The sequence below is a fragment of the Scyliorhinus torazame genome, chromosome 12 (genome assembly GCF_047496885.1).
Source record: "Scyliorhinus torazame isolate Kashiwa2021f chromosome 12, sScyTor2.1, whole genome shotgun sequence".
Lineage (NCBI taxonomy): Eukaryota > Metazoa > Chordata > Chondrichthyes > Carcharhiniformes > Scyliorhinidae > Scyliorhinus > Scyliorhinus torazame.
In genome coordinates, this window is record NC_092718.1 from 70,425,265 (window position 1) to 70,440,594 (window position 15,330).

General features: G+C 59.5%; 2 protein-coding genes across 2 annotated transcripts in view; one reads left to right on the plus strand and one right to left on the minus strand.

The window, feature by feature from the left end:
* LOC140387190 (amyloid beta precursor like protein 2-like) overlaps positions 1 to 8,943 on the minus strand; it is an 83,087-nt gene extending 74,144 nt beyond the window's left edge. Inside the window, exons 1-2 of the mRNA XM_072470171.1 lie at positions 8,925 to 8,943; positions 1,003 to 1,085 (exon numbers count right to left, since the gene is read on the minus strand). Of these exons, the coding sequence (XP_072326272.1) occupies positions 1,003 to 1,005 (3 nt within the window). The 5' untranslated portion in view covers positions 1,006 to 1,085; positions 8,925 to 8,943. The remainder of the gene's footprint in view (positions 1 to 1,002; positions 1,086 to 8,924) is intronic.
* The window catches only part of LOC140387057 (dual specificity tyrosine-phosphorylation-regulated kinase 1A-like), a 142,657-nt gene that overhangs the window by 46,220 nt on the left and 81,107 nt on the right, over positions 1 to 15,330 (plus strand). The gene's annotated exons all lie outside the window — the stretch shown is intronic.

Sequence of the window (15,330 nt, forward strand, 5' to 3'; positions counted from 1 at the left end):
ACAGGGGAGAGTGAGGGGGCACAGGGGGAGAGTGAGGGGGCACAGGGGGAGAGTGAGGGGGCACAGGGGGAGAGTGAGGGGGCACAGGGGAAGGGTGAGGGGGCACAGGGGGAGTGAGGGGGCACAGGTGGGAGTGAGGGGACACAAGGGGGAGTGAGCGGACACAGGGAGAGGGAGGGGGGCACAGGGGGAGGGGGAGGGGGCACATGGGGAGAGTGAGGTGGCACAGGGGCAGAGTGAGGGGGCACAGGGGGGAGTGAGGGGGCACAGTGGTAGAGTGAGGTGGCACAGGGGGAGAGTGAGGGGGCACGGGGAAGTGAGGGGGCACAGGGGGAGAGTGAGGGGGCACAGGGGGAGAGTGTGGGGGCACAGGGGGAGGGAGAGGGGGCACAGGGAAGAGTGAGGGGGCACGGAGGAGAGTGAGCAGACACAGGGGGAGAGTGAGTGGGCACAGGGGGAGAGTGAGTGGGCACAGGGGGAGAGTGAGGGGGCACAGGGGGAGAGTGAGGGGGGCACATGGTGGCGAGCGAGGGGGCATGGGGGAGAGTGAGGGGGCATGGGGGAGAGTGAGGGGGCACAGGGGGAGAGTGAGGGGGCACAGGGGGAGAGTGAGGGGCACAGGGGATGGGTGAGGGGGCACAGGGGGAGAGTGAGGGGGGCACGGGAGAGTGAGGTGGCACGGGGGAGTGAGGAGGCACAGGGGGAGAGTGAGGGGGCACAGGGGGAGAGTGAGGGGCACAGGGGATGGGTGAGGGGGCACAGGGGGAGAGTGAGGGGGGGCACGGGAGGAGTGAGGAGGCGCAGGGGGAGAGTGAGGGGGCACAGGGGGAGAGTGAGGGGCACAGGGGATGGGTGAGGGGGCACAGGGGATGGGTGAGGGGGCACAGGGGATGGGTGAGGGGGCACAGGGGATGGGTGAGGGCACAGGGGATGGGCGAGGGCACAGGGGGAGGGGGCAGGGGGGGAAGAGTGAGGGGGCCATGAAGGGAGATAGCTTGTTACCATGTCTTCATATTCTGTCACGAATTTCTGGTCTTCATTTCTGTCAGTGACGACTGGGTCATAATATTCTACCAATCCAGATCCTGCATAGAAAAGGAGAACAACCAATCAGAGCACACTCGATCTGTTTGGACACTTAGGAATCCGCCGCAGTGATCGTTCAAGTAGAAACATTAAATCTCCAAACTATTGTGGAATATGGCACAAAACTGACCTCTCTCTCAGGGAGATATCTGTACACTGACTGGTGTCTCTCAGTCCCCCCTCTCTCTCAGGGGGATATCTGTACACTGACTGGTGTCTCTCAGTCCTCTCTCTCTCAGGGAGATATCTGTACACTGACTGGTGTCTCTCAGTCCCCCCTCTCTCTCAGGGGGATATCTGTACACTGACTGGTGTCTCTCAGTCCCCCCTCTCTCTCTCAGGGGGATATCTACACTGACTGGTGTCTCTCAGTCCCCCCTCTCTCTCAGGGGAATGTCTGTACACTGACTGGTGTCTCTCAGTCCCCCCTCTCTCTCAGGGGGATATCTGTACACTGACTGATGTCTCTCAGCCCCCTCTCTCTCTCTCAGGGGGATATCTGTACAGACTGGTGTCTCTCAGTCCCCCCTCTCTCTCAGGGAGATATCTGTACACTGACTGGTGTCTCTCAGTCCCCTCTCTCTCTCTCAGGGAGATATCTGTACACTGACTGGTGTCTCTCAGTCCCCCCTCTCTCTCAGGGAGATATCTGTACACTGACTGGTGTCTCTCAGTCCTCTCTCTCTCTCAGGGAGATATATGTACACTGACTGGTGTCTCTCAGTCCCCTCTCTCAGGGAGATATCTGTACACTGACTGGTGTCTCTCAGTCCTCTCTCTCTCAGGGAGATATCTGTACACTGACTGGTGTCTCTCAGCCTCTCTCTCAGGGGGATATCTGTACAGACTGGTATCTCTCAGTCCCCTCTCTCTCAGGGAGATATCTGTACTGACTGGTGTCTCTCAGTCCCCTCTCTCTCTCTCTCAGGGAGATATTTGTACACTGTCTGGTGTCTCTCAGTCCCCTCCCTCTCTCTCAGGGAGACATCTGTACACTGACTGGTGTCTCTCAGTCCCCTCTCTCTCAGGGGAATGTCTGTACACTGACTGGGGTCTTTCAGTCCCCTCTCTCTCTCTCAGGGAGATATCTGTACACTGACTGGTGTCTCTCAGTCCGCTCTCTCCCTCAGGGAGATGTCTGGACACTGACTGGTGTCTCTCAGTTCCCTCTCTCCCTCAGGGAAATACCTGTACACTGACTGGTGTCTCTCAGTCCCCCCTCTCTCTCAGGGGGATATCTGTACACTGACTGGTTTCTCTCAGTCCCCTCTCTCCCTCAGGGAGATATCTGTACACTGACTGGTGTCTCTCAGTCCCTTCTCTCTCTGGGGGATATCTGTACACTGACTGGTGTCTCTCAGTCCTCTCTCTCTCAGGGAGATATCTGTACACTGACTGGTGTCTCTCAGTCCCTCTCTCCCTCAGGGGGATATCTGTCCACTGACTGGTGTCTCTCAGTCCGCTCTCTCCCTCAGGGAGATGTCTGTACACTGACTGGTGTCTCTCAGTCCCCTCTCTCCCTCAGGGAGATATCTGTACACTGACTGGTGTTTCTCAGTCCCCTCTCTCTCTCAGGGGGATATCTGTACACTGACTGGTGTCTCTCAGTCCCCCCTCTCTCAGGGAGATATCTGTACACTGACTGGTGTCTCTCAGTCCCCTCTCTCCCTCAGGGAGATATCTGTACACTGACTGGTGTTTCTCAGACCCCTCTCTCCCTCAGGGGGATATCTGTCCACTGACTGGTGTCTCTCAGTCTCCTCTCTCTCAGGGAGATATCTGTACACTGACTGGTGTCTCTCAGTCCCCCCTCTCTCAGGGGGGATATCTGTCCACTGACTGGTGTCTCTAAGTCCCTTCTCTCTCAGGGGGGATATCTGTACACTGACTGGTGTCTCTCAGTCCCCTCTCTCCCTCAGGGAGATATCGGTACACTGACTGGTGTTTCTCAGACCTCTCTCTCTCAGGGAGATATCTGTACACTGACTGGTGTTTCTCAGACCCCTCTCTCTCTCAGGGGGATATCTGTACACTGACTGGTGTCTCTCAGGGAGATATCTGTACACTGACTGGTGTCTCTCAGTCCTCTCTCTCTCAGGGAGATATCTGTACACTGACTGGTGTTTCTCAGACCCCTCTCTCTCTCAGGGGGATATCTGTACACTGACTGGTGTCTCTCAGGGAGATATCTGTACACTGACTGGTGTTTTTCAGTCCCCTCTCTCCCTCAGGGAGATATCTGTACACTGACTGGTGTTTATCAGTCCTCTCTCTCTAAGGGAGATATCTGTACACTGACTGGTGTCTCTCAGTCCTCTCTCTCTTAGGGAGATATCTGTACACTGACTGGTGTCTCTCAGTCCTCTCTCTCTCAGGGAGATATCTGTCCACTGACTGGTGTCTCTCAGTCCGCTCTCTCCCTCAGGGAGATGTCTGTACACTGGCTGGTGTCTCTCAGTCCCCTCTCTCAGGGGGATATCTGTACACTGACTGGTGTCTCTCAGTCCCCCCTCTCTCTCAGGGGGATATCTGTACACCGACTGGTTTCTCTCAGTCCCCTCTCTCCCTCAGGGAGATATCTGTACACTGACTGGTGTCTCTCAGTCCCTTCTCTCTCAGGGGGTATCTGTACACTGACTGGTGTCTCTCAGTCCTCTCTCTCTCAGGGAGATATCTGTACACTGACTGGTGTCTCTCAGTCCCGTCTCTCCCTCAGGGGGATATCTGTCCACTGACTGGTGTCTCTCAGTCCCTTCTCTCTCAGGGAAATATCTGTACACTGACTGGTGTCTCTCAGTCCCCTCTCTCTCAGGGAGATATCTGTACACTGACTGGTCTCTCTCTCTCTCTCAGGGAGATATCTGTACACTGACTGGTGTCTCTCAGTCCCGTCTCTCCCTCAGGGGGATATCTGTCCACTGACTGGTGTCTCTCAGTCCCTTCTCTCTCAGGGAAATATCTGTACACTGACTGGTGTCTCTCAGGGAGATATCTGTACACTGACTGGTCTCTCTCTCTCTCTCAGGGGGATACCTGTACACTGACTGGTGTCTCTCAGTCCCCCCTCTCTCAGGGGGATATCTGTACACTGACTGGTGTCTCCATGTCCCCTCTCTCAGGGAGATATCTGTACACTGACTGGTGTCTCTCAGTCCTCTCTCTCTCAGGGAGATATCTGTACACTGACTGGTTTCACTCAGTCCCCTCTCTCCCTCAGGGAGATATCTGTACACTGACTGGTGTTTCTCAGTCCCCTCTCTCTCTCAGGGGGATATCTGTACACTGACTGGTGTCTCTCAGTCCCCCCTCTCTCAGGGAGATATCTGTACACTGACTGGTGTCTCTCAGTCCCCTCTCTCCCTCAGGGAGATATCTGTTCACTGACTGGTGTCTCTCAGTCCCCCCTCTCTCAGGGAGATATCTGTACACTGACTGGTGTCTCTCAGTCCCCTCTCTCTCTCAGGGAGATATCTGTACACTGACTGGTGTCTCTCAGTCTCCTCTCTCTCAGGGAGATATCTGTACACTTACTGGTCTCTCTCTCTCTCTCTCTCTCAGGGAGATATCTGTACACTGACTGGTGTCTCTCAGTCCCCCCTCTCTCAGGGGGGATATCTGCACACTGACTGGTGTCTCTAAGTCCCTTCTCTCTCAGGGGGGATATCTGTACACTGACTGGTGTCTCTCAGTCCCCTCTCTCTCTCAGGGAGATATCTGTACACTGACTGGTGTCTCTCAGTCCCCTCTCTCCCTCAGGGAGATATCTGTACACTGACTGGTGTTTCTCAGACCCCTCTCTCTCTCAGGGGGATATCTGTACACTGACTGGTGTCTCTCAGTCCCCCCTCTCTCAGGGAGATATCTGTACACTGACTGGTGTCTTTCAGTCCCCTCTCTCCCTCAGGGAGATATCTGTACACTGACTGGTGTTTCTCAGTCCCCTCTCTCTAAGGGAGATATCTATACACTGACTGGTGTCTCTCAGTCCTCTCTCTCTTAGGGAGATATCTGTACACTGACTGGTGTCTCTCAGTCCTCTCTCTCTCAGGGAGATATCTGTCCACTGACTGGTGTCTCTCAGTTCGCTCTCTCCCTCAGGGAGATATCTGTACACTGACTGGTGTTTATCAGTCCCCTCTCTCTAAGGGAGATATCTGTACACTGACTGGTGTCTCTCAGTCCTCTCTCTCTTAGGGAGATATCTGTACACTGACTGGTGTCTCTCAGTCCTCTCTCTCTCAGGGAGATATCTGTCCACTGACTGGTGTCTCTCAGTCCGCTCTCTCCCTCAGGGAGATGTCTGTACACTGGCTGGTGTCTCTCAGTCCCCTCTCTCAGGGGGATATCTGTACACTGACTGGTGTCCCTCAGTCCCCCCTCTCTCTCAGGGGGATATCTGTACACCAACTGGTTTCTCTCAGTCCCCTCTCTCCCTCAGGGAGATATCTGTACACTGACTGGTGTCTCTCAGTCCCTTCTCTCTCAGGGGGTATCTGTACACTGACTGGTGTCTCTCAGTCCTCTCTCTCTCAGGGAGATATCTGTACACTGACTGGTGTCTCTCAGTCCCGTCTCTCCCTCAGGGGGATATCTGTCCACTGACTGGTGTCTCTCAGTCCCTTCTCTCTCAGGGAAATATCTGTACACTGACTGGTGTCTCTCAGTCCCCTCTCTCTCAGGGAGATATCTGTACACTGACTGGTCTCTCTCTCTCTCTCAGGGAGATATCTGTACACTGACTGGTGTCTCTCAGTCCCGTCTCTCCCTCAGGGGGATATCTGTCCACTGACTGGTGTCTCTCAGTCCCTTCTCTCTCAGGGAAATATCTGTACACTGACTGGTGTCTCTCAGGGAGATATCTGTACACTGACTGGTCTCTCTCTCTCTCTCAGGGGGATACCTGTACACTGACTGGTGTCTCTCAGTCCCCCCTCTCTCAGGGGGATATCTGTACACTGACTGGTGTCTCCATGTCCCCTCTCTCAGGGAGATATCTGTACACTGACTGGTGTCTCTCAGTCCTCTCTCTCTCAGGGAGATATCTGTACACTGACTGGTTTCACTCAGTCCCCTCTCTCCCTCAGGGAGATATCTGTACACTGACTGGTGTTTCTCAGTCCCCTCTCTCTCTCAGGGGGATATCTGTACACTGACTGGTGTCTCTCAGTCCCCCCTCTCTCAGGGAGATATCTGTACACTGACTGGTGTCTCTCAGTCCCCTCTCTCCCTCAGGGAGATATCTGTTCACTGACTGGTGTCTCTCAGTCCCCCCTCTCTCAGGGAGATATCTGTACACTGACTGGTGTCTCTCAGTCCCCTCTCTCTCTCAGGGAGATATCTGTACACTGACTGGTGTCTCTCAGTCTCCTCTCTCTCAGGGAGATATCTGTACACTTACTGGTCTCTCTCTCTCTCTCTCAGGGAGATATCTGTACACTGACTGGTGTCTCTCAGTCCCCCCTCTCTCAGGGGGGATATCTGCACACTGACTGGTGTCTCTAAGTCCCTTCTCTCTCAGGGGGGATATCTGTACACTGACTGGTGTCTCTCAGTCCCCTCTCTCTCTCAGGGAGATATCTGTACACTGACTGGTGTCTCTCAGTCCCCTCTCTCCCTCAGGGAGATATCTGTACACTGACTGGTGTTTCTCAGACCCCTCTCTCTAAGGGAGATATCTATACACTGACTGGTGTCTCTCAGTCCTCTCTCTCTTAGGGAGATATCTGTACACTGACTGGTGTCTCTCAATCCTCTCTCTCTCAGGGAGATATCTGTCCACTGACTGGTGTCTCTCAGTTCGCTCTCTCCCTCAGGGAGATGTCTGTACACTGGCTGGTGTCTCTCAGTCCCCTCTCTCAGGGGGATATCTGTACACTGACTGGTGTCTCTCAGTCCCCCCTCTCTCTCAGGGGGATATCTGTACACCGACTGGTTTCTCTCAGTCCCCTCTCTCCCTCAGGGAGATATCTGTACACTGACTGGTGTCTCTCAGTCCCTTCTCTCTCAGGGGGTATCTGTACACTGACTGGTGTCTCTCAGTCCTCTCTCTCTCAGGGAGATATCTGTACACTGACTGGTGTCTCTCAGTCCCGTCTCTCCCTCAGGGGGATATCTGTCCACTGACTGGTGTCTCTCAGTCCCTTCTCTCTCAGGGAAATATCTGTACACTGACTGGTGTCTCTCAGGGAGATATCTGTACACTGACTGGTCTCTCTCTCTCTCTCTCAGGGAGATATCTGTACACTGACTGGTGTCTCTCAGTCCCCCCTCTCTCAGGGGGATATCTGTACACTGACTGGTGTCTCCATGTCCCCTCTCTCAGGGAGATATCTGTACACTGACTGGTGTCTCTCAGTCCTCTCTCTCTCAGGGAGATATCTGTACACTGACTGGTTTCACTCATTCCCCATCTCCCTCAGGGAGATATCTGTACACTGACTGGTGTCTCTCAGTCCCTTCTCTCTCAGGGGGGTATCTGTACACTGACTGGTGTCTCTCAGTCCTCTCTCTCTCAGGGAGATATCTGTACACTGACTGGTGTCTCTCAGTCCCCTCTCTCCCTCAGGGGGATATCTGTCCACTGACTGGTGTGTCTCAGTCCCTTCTCTCTCAGGGAGATATCTGTACACTGACTGGTGTCTCTCAGTCCCCTCTCTCTCAGGGAGATATCTGTACACTGACTGGTCTCTCTCTCTCTCTCAGGGAGATATCTGTACACTGACTGGTGTCTCTCAGTCCCTTCTCTCTCAGGGGGGTATCTGTACACTGACTGGTGTCTCTCAGTCCCCTCTCTCTCTCAGGGAGATATCTGTACACTGACTGGGGCTCTCAGTCCCCTCTCTCTCAGGGAGATATCTGTACACTGACTGGGGTCTTTCAGTCCCCTCTCTCTCTCAGGGAGATATCTGTACACTGACTGGTGTCTCTCAGTCCCCTCTCTCCCTCAGGGAGATACCTGTACACTGAATGGTGTCTCTAAGTCCCTTCTCTCTCAGGGGGATATCTGTACACTGACTGGTGTCTCTCAGTCCCCTCTCTCTAAGGGAGATATCTGTACACTGACTGGTGTCTCTCAGTCCTCTCTCTCTCAGGGAGATATCTGTACACTGAATGGTGTTTCTCAGTCCCCTCTCTCTCTCAGGGAGATATCTGTACACTGACTGGCATCTCTCAGTCCCCCCCTCTCTCAGGGGGATATCTGTACACTGACTGGTGTCTCTCAGTCCCCCCTCTCTCAGGGGGATATCTGTATACTGACTGGTGTCTCCATGTCCTCTCCAGGGATGAGAAGCTTCAGTGATGATGATAGATTGGCGAGGTTGGGCCTATTCTCCTTGGAGAGATGAAAGATGAGAAGAGAGTTGAGGGGGCTGGACAGAGTAGTCGGGGAGAAACTGTTGCCGCTCGTAAAAGGATCGAGAATGAGACGGCACAGATGTAAAGTGATTTGTAAAAGAAACAAATGTGGTGTGAAAATAAATTTCCTCACACAGTGAGTTGCTGGGTCTGGAACTTTCTGCCTGGAAGTGCGGTGGAGGCAGGTTCAATCGAGACATTCGTGAGGGGGCATTGGATGATTATTTGAACAGAAACAATGTGCAGGAGATACGGGGTAAAGGCAGGGGATTGGAGCTAAGTCAGAAAGCTCGTTTGGAGAGACCGGTCTCCTTCTGTCCCCAAACAATTCTGTGATTTGTCCACTTGTGCCAGCCAGTTCCATTTGTCGATGACCTCATCGAGCCGTTTTTTTTAGCTATTTTCCATTGGGTAACAAGGCAGCCAATCAATGGCTGGGATACGCTGGGTGGTGTAATAATGTTGTTCCGAGACTGTCTCACCTTTCTGGGGTGTAAGCTGAGATTCTGGTGTCAAATCCACAGGCAGGAGAGTCCGTGGCAGCAGGGAGAGAGGGAGTGAGAGACAGAGAGCAAAAGAGGCGCAGAGATGGAGTGTGAGAGAGAGACAGAGACGGAGACAGAGGGAGTGAGAGGCAGAGAGGGAGAGAGAGTAGGAGGCAGAGAGGGTGTGAGAGAGAGAGAGAGAGAGGGGGGGGGGGGGGGGGAGTGAGAGAGACAGAGACAGACAGAGACAGAGAGAGAGAGAAGAAGTGAGAGGCGGAGAGGGAGAGAGAGGGGGGAGAGACAGAGGGAGAGAGAGGGTGGGTGAGGGTTTGAGAGGGCAGGAGAGGGGGCAGGGGAAGAGAGAAGGGGAGAGAGAGGGGGTAGATGAAGGGAAGAGAAGGAAGGCGGGTAGGGGGAGAGAGGGTAGGGGAAAGAGGAAGGGAGGGGAGGGGAGGAAGGGAGGGTAGGGGAGAAAGGGAGGGTAGGGGAGAGAGGGAGGGAGGTTAGGGGTGAGAGGGAGGGAAGGTAGGGGAGAGAGAGAGAGGGAGGGTGAGAGAGAGGGAGGGTAGGGGAGAGGGAGGGTAGGGGAGAGGGAGCATAGGGGAGAGGGAGAAGGAGCATAGGGGAGAGGGAGAAGGAGCATAGGGGAGAGGGAATGGGGAGGAGAGGGAGAGAGGAGGGGAGGGAAGGGAGAGAGGAGGGGAGGGGAGAGAGAAGGGGAGGGAAGGGAGAGAGGAGGGGAGGGAAGGGAGAGAGGAGGGGAGGGAGAGAGGAGGGGAGGGAGAAAGAAGCGGAGGGGAGGGAGAGAGGAAGGGGGTGAGAGAGGGGGTGAAAGAGGCGGGAAGGGGGAGAGGTGGGCGGGGAGGGAGAGAGGCGAGAGGGGAGCGAGAGAGGCGGGAGAGAGGTGAGAGTGGAGGGAGAGAGGCGAGAGGGGAGCGAGAGAGGCAGGAGGGGAGCGAGAGAGGCGCGAGGGGAGCGAGAGAGGCGGGAGGGGAGCGAGAGAGGCGGGAGGGGAGCGAGAGAGGCGGGAGAGGAGGGAGAGAGGTGAGAGTGGAGGGAGAGAGGTGAGAGGGGAGCGAGAGAAGCGTGAGAGGAGGGAGAGAGGCGGGAGGGGAGGGAGAGAGGCGGGAGAGAGGTGAGAGGGGAGGGAGAGAGGCGGGAGGGGAGGGAGGGAGACGGGAGGGGAGCGAGAGAGGCGGGGGGAGGGAGAGAGGCGGGATGGGAGGGAGAGAGGCGGGAGGGGAGGGAGAGAGGCGGGAGGGGAGGGAGAGAGGCGGGAGGGGAGGGAGAGAGGCGGGAGGGGAGGGAGAGAGGCGGGGGGGAGGGAGAGAGGCGAGAGGGGAGGGAGAGAGGCGAGAGGAGAGGGAGAGAGGCGGGGGAGCGAGAGAGGTGGCCGAGGAGGGAGAGAGGTGAGAGGGGAGGGAGAGAGGCGAGAGGGGAGCGAGAGAGGCAGAAGGGGAGGGAGAGAGGCGGGAGAGGAGGGAGAGAAGTGAGAGGGGAGGGAGAGAGGCGGGAGGGGAGGGAGAGAGGCGGGATGGGAGGGAGAGAGGAGGGAGAGAGGCGGGAGGGGAGGGAGAGAGGCGGGAGAGGAGGGAGAGAGGCGAGAGGGGAGGGAGAGAGGAGGGAGAGAGGCGGGAGGGGAGGGAGAGAGGCGGGAGAGGAGTGAGAGAGGTGAGAGGGGAGGGAGAGAAGCGGGAGGGGAGGGAGAGAGGCGGGAGGAGAGGGAGAGAGGTGAGAGGGGAGGGCGAGAGGCGAGCGAGAGAGGTGGGAGAGGAGGGAGAGAGGCGGGAGGGGAGGGAGAGAGGCGGGAGGGGAGGGAGAGAGGCGAGAGGGAAGGGAGAGAGGCGGGAGGGGAACGCGAGAGGCGAGAGGCGGGAGGGGAGGGAGAGAGGCGTGAGGGGAGGGAGAGAGGCGGGAAGGAAGGGAGAGAGGCGCGAGGGGAGCGAGAGAGGAGGGAGAGAGGCGGGAGGGGAGGGAGAGAGGCGGGAGAGGAGGGAGAGAGGTGAGAGGGGAGGGAGAGAGGCGGGAGGGAGGGAGAGAGGCGCGAGGGGAGCGAGAGAGGCGGGAGAGGAGGGAGAGAGGTGAGGGGGAGGGCGAGTGGCGGGAGGGGAGGGAGAGAGGGAGAGGGGGAGGGGAAGGAGAGAGGCGGGAGGGGAGGGAGAGAGGCGGGAGGGAGAGAGGCGGGAGGGGAGGGAGAGAGGCGAGAGGGGAGCGAGAGAGGTGGGAGAGGTGGGAGAGAGGTGAAAGGGGAGGGAGAGAGGCGGGAGGGGTGGGAGAGAGGCGGGAGGAGAGGGTGAGAGGCGGGGGGGAGGGAGTGAGGCAGGAGGAAAGGGAGAGAGGCGAGAGGGGAGGGAGAGGGGTGGGAAGGGAGGGAGAGGGGTGGGAAGGGAGGGAGAGGGGTGGGAGGGGAGGGAGAGAGGTGGGAGGGGAGGGAGAGAAGAGAGAGTGAGGAGAGCGAGAAGGGGGAAGATAATGGAGAAGTAGAATTATATAAGAGAGATGAAAGCAGGAAACAAAGATTGAGATGGAAAGAGGGGGAAGAGAGAGAGAGAGAGAGACATTGTGAAAAGACCGATGACCAAAGAACGCTGCACAGGAAGATCCCACCACCTCCAACTCATGAAGCTGGGGTAGTGACCCTCACCACAGACCGCGCCAATCAATTTACAGCCCGGGGAGGGGTGGGGGGAGGAGGAGAGGGGAGCAGACGGGAGAGGGGCAGGGGAAGGGAGGGAGGGGACGGACAGGGTTGTGTGGGGAGAAGGTGGAGAGGGGTGTGAAGGCATGGGAGGGGTATGTGGGCGGGGGAGGAGTGTGAGGGTGGGGGACGGGTGTTAGGGTGGGGGAGGGTGGGGGAGGGGTGTAAGGGAGGGTGTGAGGGTGGGGGAGGGTGTGAGGGCAGGAGAGGAGAGGGTTTGTAGGGTCGGAGAGTTTAGAGGAATGGGTGGGAGGGCGGGGGAGGGGTGAAGGTTGGTAGGGTCGGAGAGTTTAGGGGGATGGGTGGGAGGGCGGGGGAGGGGTGGGAGAGCGGGGTAGGGCGTAAGGACGAGGGAGGGGGAGGGTGTGAGGGCAGGGGAGGGGTGTGGGGGAGGGTGTGAGGGCGGGGGAGGAGTGTGGGCGGGGAGGCGTGTGAGGGCGGAGGAGGGTGTGAGGGCGGGGAGGGTTGTGAGGGTGGTGAGGGCGGGGGAGGGTGTGAGGCGGTGGAGGGTGTGAGGGCGGGGGAGGGTGTGAGGGCGGGGAGGGTTGTGAGGGCGGGGAGGGTTGTGAGGGCGGGGAGGGTTGTGAGGGCGGGGGAGGGGTGTGAGGGCGGGGAAGGTGTGAGGGCGGGGAAGGTGTGAGGGCGGGGGAGGGTGTGAGGGCGAGGGAGGGTGTGAGGGCGAGGGAGGGTGTGAGGGAAGGAAGGGGGAGGGTATGAGGGCAGGGGAGGCGTGTGAGGGCGGGGGAGGTGTTTAAGGGTGGGGAGGGGTGGGAGGGCGGGGGAGGGGTGGGCAGGATGTGGAGGGGTGGGCAGGGCGAGGAAAATGTGGGAGGGCGGGGCATGGTGTAAGGGAGGGTGTGAGGGCAGGGGATGGGTGTGAGGGCGGGGAGGGTGTGAGGGCGGCGGAGGATGTGAGGGCGGGGGAGGGTGTGAGGGCGAGGGAGGGTGTGAGGGCGGGGAGGGTATGACGGCAGGGGAGGCGTGTGAGGGCGGGGGAGGTGTTTGAGGGTGCGGGAGGGGTGGGAGGGTGGGGAGGGGTGGGCAGGGCGGGGAAAATGTGGGAGGGCGGGGGATGGTGTGAGGGAAGGGGAGGGGTGTGAGGGCGGGGAGGCGTGTGAGGGCGGGGGAGGTGGGGAGGGGTGTGAGGGCGGGGAGGCGTGTGAAGGCGGGGATGGGTGTGAGGGTGGGGAGGCATGTGAGGGCGGGGAGGCGTGTGAAGGCGGGGGATGGGTGTGAGGGCGGGGAGGCGTGTGAGGGCAGGGGATGGGTGGGAGGGTGGGGGATGGGTGGGAGGGGTGGGCAGGGGAGCGGATGGAGGGCGGGGCATTGGTGGGAGGGCTAGGGAGGGTGTGAGGGCGGGGGAGGGTTTGAGGGCAGGGGATGCTGTAAGGGAGGGTGTGAGGGCAGGAAATGAAATGAAATGAAAATCGCTTATTGTCACAAGTAGGCTTCAATGAAGTTACTGGGAAAAGCCCTTAGTCGCCACATTCCGGCGCCTGTTCGGGGAGGCTGTTACGGGAATTGAACCGTGCTGCTGGCCTGCCTTGGTCTGCTTTCAAAGCCAGCTAGGGTTGGTAGGGTCGGAGAGTTTAGAGGGATGGGTGGGAGGGTAGGGGAGGGGCGGGAGGGTGGGGGAGGGGGAGGGCGGGGTAGGGTGTGAGGGCAGGGGACGGGTGTGAGGGAGGGAGAGGGTGTGAGGGCAGGGGAGTGTGTGAGGGCGGGGAAGGGTGTGAGGGAGGGGGAGGGTGTGAGGGCGGGGGAGGGTGTGAGGGCGGGGGAGGGTATGAGGGCCGGAAAGGGTGTGAGGGAGGGGGAGGGTGTGAGGGCGGGGGTGGGGTGTGAGGGCGGGGGTGGGGTGTGAGGGCGTGGGAGGGGTGTGAGGGCGGGGAGGGGTGTAAGGGCAGGGAGGGGTGTGAGGGCGGGGAGGGGTGTGAGGGCGGGGGAGGGGTGTGAGGGCGGGGGAGGGGTGTGAGTGCGGGGGAGGGGGTGTGAGGGCGGGGAGGGGTGGGAGGGCGGGGGAGGGGTGGGAGGCAGGGGACGGGTTGGAGGGCGGGGCGTTGGTGGGTTGGGGAGGTGTGGCAGGGTGGGGGAAATGTGGGAGTGGTGGGTGGGTGGGTGGTGGGTGGGAGGGAATTGTGGGGGAGGATGGGGGGAGGGCAGGGGATTGGTTGGGCTGCGGGGGACAGTGGGAGCGCGGGGAGGGGTGGGAGTGCGGGGAGGGTGGAGGTGCGGGTGGGGGAGGGGTGGGAGGGCAGGGGCGGGGGAAGAGAGAGATGGTGGGGGGAGAGAGAGGGTGGGGGGAGAGAGACAGGGAGGGTAGGGGTGAGAGACAGAGGGTGGGGGGAGAGAGAGGGTGGGGGAGAGAGAGAGGGTGGGGGAGAGAGACAGAGGGTGGGGGAGAGAGACAGAGGGTGGGGGAGAGAGAGAGAGGGTGGGGGGAGAGAGAGACAGAGGGTGGGGGAAGAGAGAGAGGGTGGGGGAGAGAGAGAGAGAGGGTGGGTAGAGAGAGAGAGGGTGGGGGGAGAGAGAGAGGGTGGGGGGAGAGAGAGAGGGTGGGGGAGAGAGGGAGAGATGGTGGGGGGAGAGATGAGGGTGTGGGAGAGAGGGAGAGGGTGGTGGCGAGAGAGAGGGTGGGGGTGAGAGGGTGGGGGAGAGATACACAGAGGGTGGGGGAGAGAGAGAGAGTGGGGGAGAGGGGGAGAGAGGGTGGGGGAGAGAGACAGAGGGTGGGGGGGAGAGAGAGAGGGTTGGGGAGAGAGACAGAGGGTGGGGAGAGAGACGGAGGGTGGGGGAGAGAGACAGAGGGTGGGGGAGAGAGACAGATGGTGGGGGGAGAGAGACTGAGGGTGGGGGAGAGAGACAGATGGTGGCGGGGAGAGAGAGGGCAGGGCGGAGAGACAGAGGGTGGGGGAGAGAGACAGCGGGTGGGGGAGAGAGGGTGGGGGAGAGACAGAGGGTGGGGGAGAGAGACAGAGGGTGGGGGAGAGAGACAGAGGGTGGGGAAGAGAGACAGAGGGTGGGGGGAGAGAGACAGAGGGTGGGGGGAGAGAGAGATGGTAGGGGAGAGAGGGAGAGAGGGTGGGGGAGAGAGTGAGGGTGGGGGAGAAAGAGAGGGTGGGGGGAGAGAGAGAGGGTGGGGGAGAGAGGGAGTGTGGGTGGAGAGTGTGAGGGTGGGGGAGAGAGGGAGAGGGTGGGGGAGAGAGAGGGTGGGGGAGAGAGACAGAGGGTGGGGGAGAGAGAGAGGGTGGGGGAGAGGGTGAGAGAGGGTGGGGGGAGAGAGACAGAGGGTGGGGGGGAGAGAGAGAGGGCGGGGGAGAGACAGAGGGTGGGGGCGAGAGAGGGTGAGGGGAGAGAGACAGAGGGTGGGGGGAGAGACAGAGGGTGGGGGGAGACAGAGAGGGTGGGGGGAGACAGAGAGGGTGGGGGAGAGAGAGAGGGTGGGGGGAGAGAGAGGGTGGGGGGAGAGAGAGAGGGTGGGGAAGAGAGAGAGAGGGTGGGGGAAGAGAGACAGAGGGTGGGGGAGAGAGAGAGGGTGGGAGAGAGAGAGAGGGTGGGGGAGAGACAGAGAGGGTGGGGGGGAGAGAGAGGGTGGGGGAGAGATACAGAGGGTGTGGGAGGGAGAGAGGGTGGGGGGGAGAGGGTGGGGGGAGAGAGACAGAGGGTGGGGGAGAGAGAGAGAGGGTTGGGGAGAGAGAGAGGGTGGGG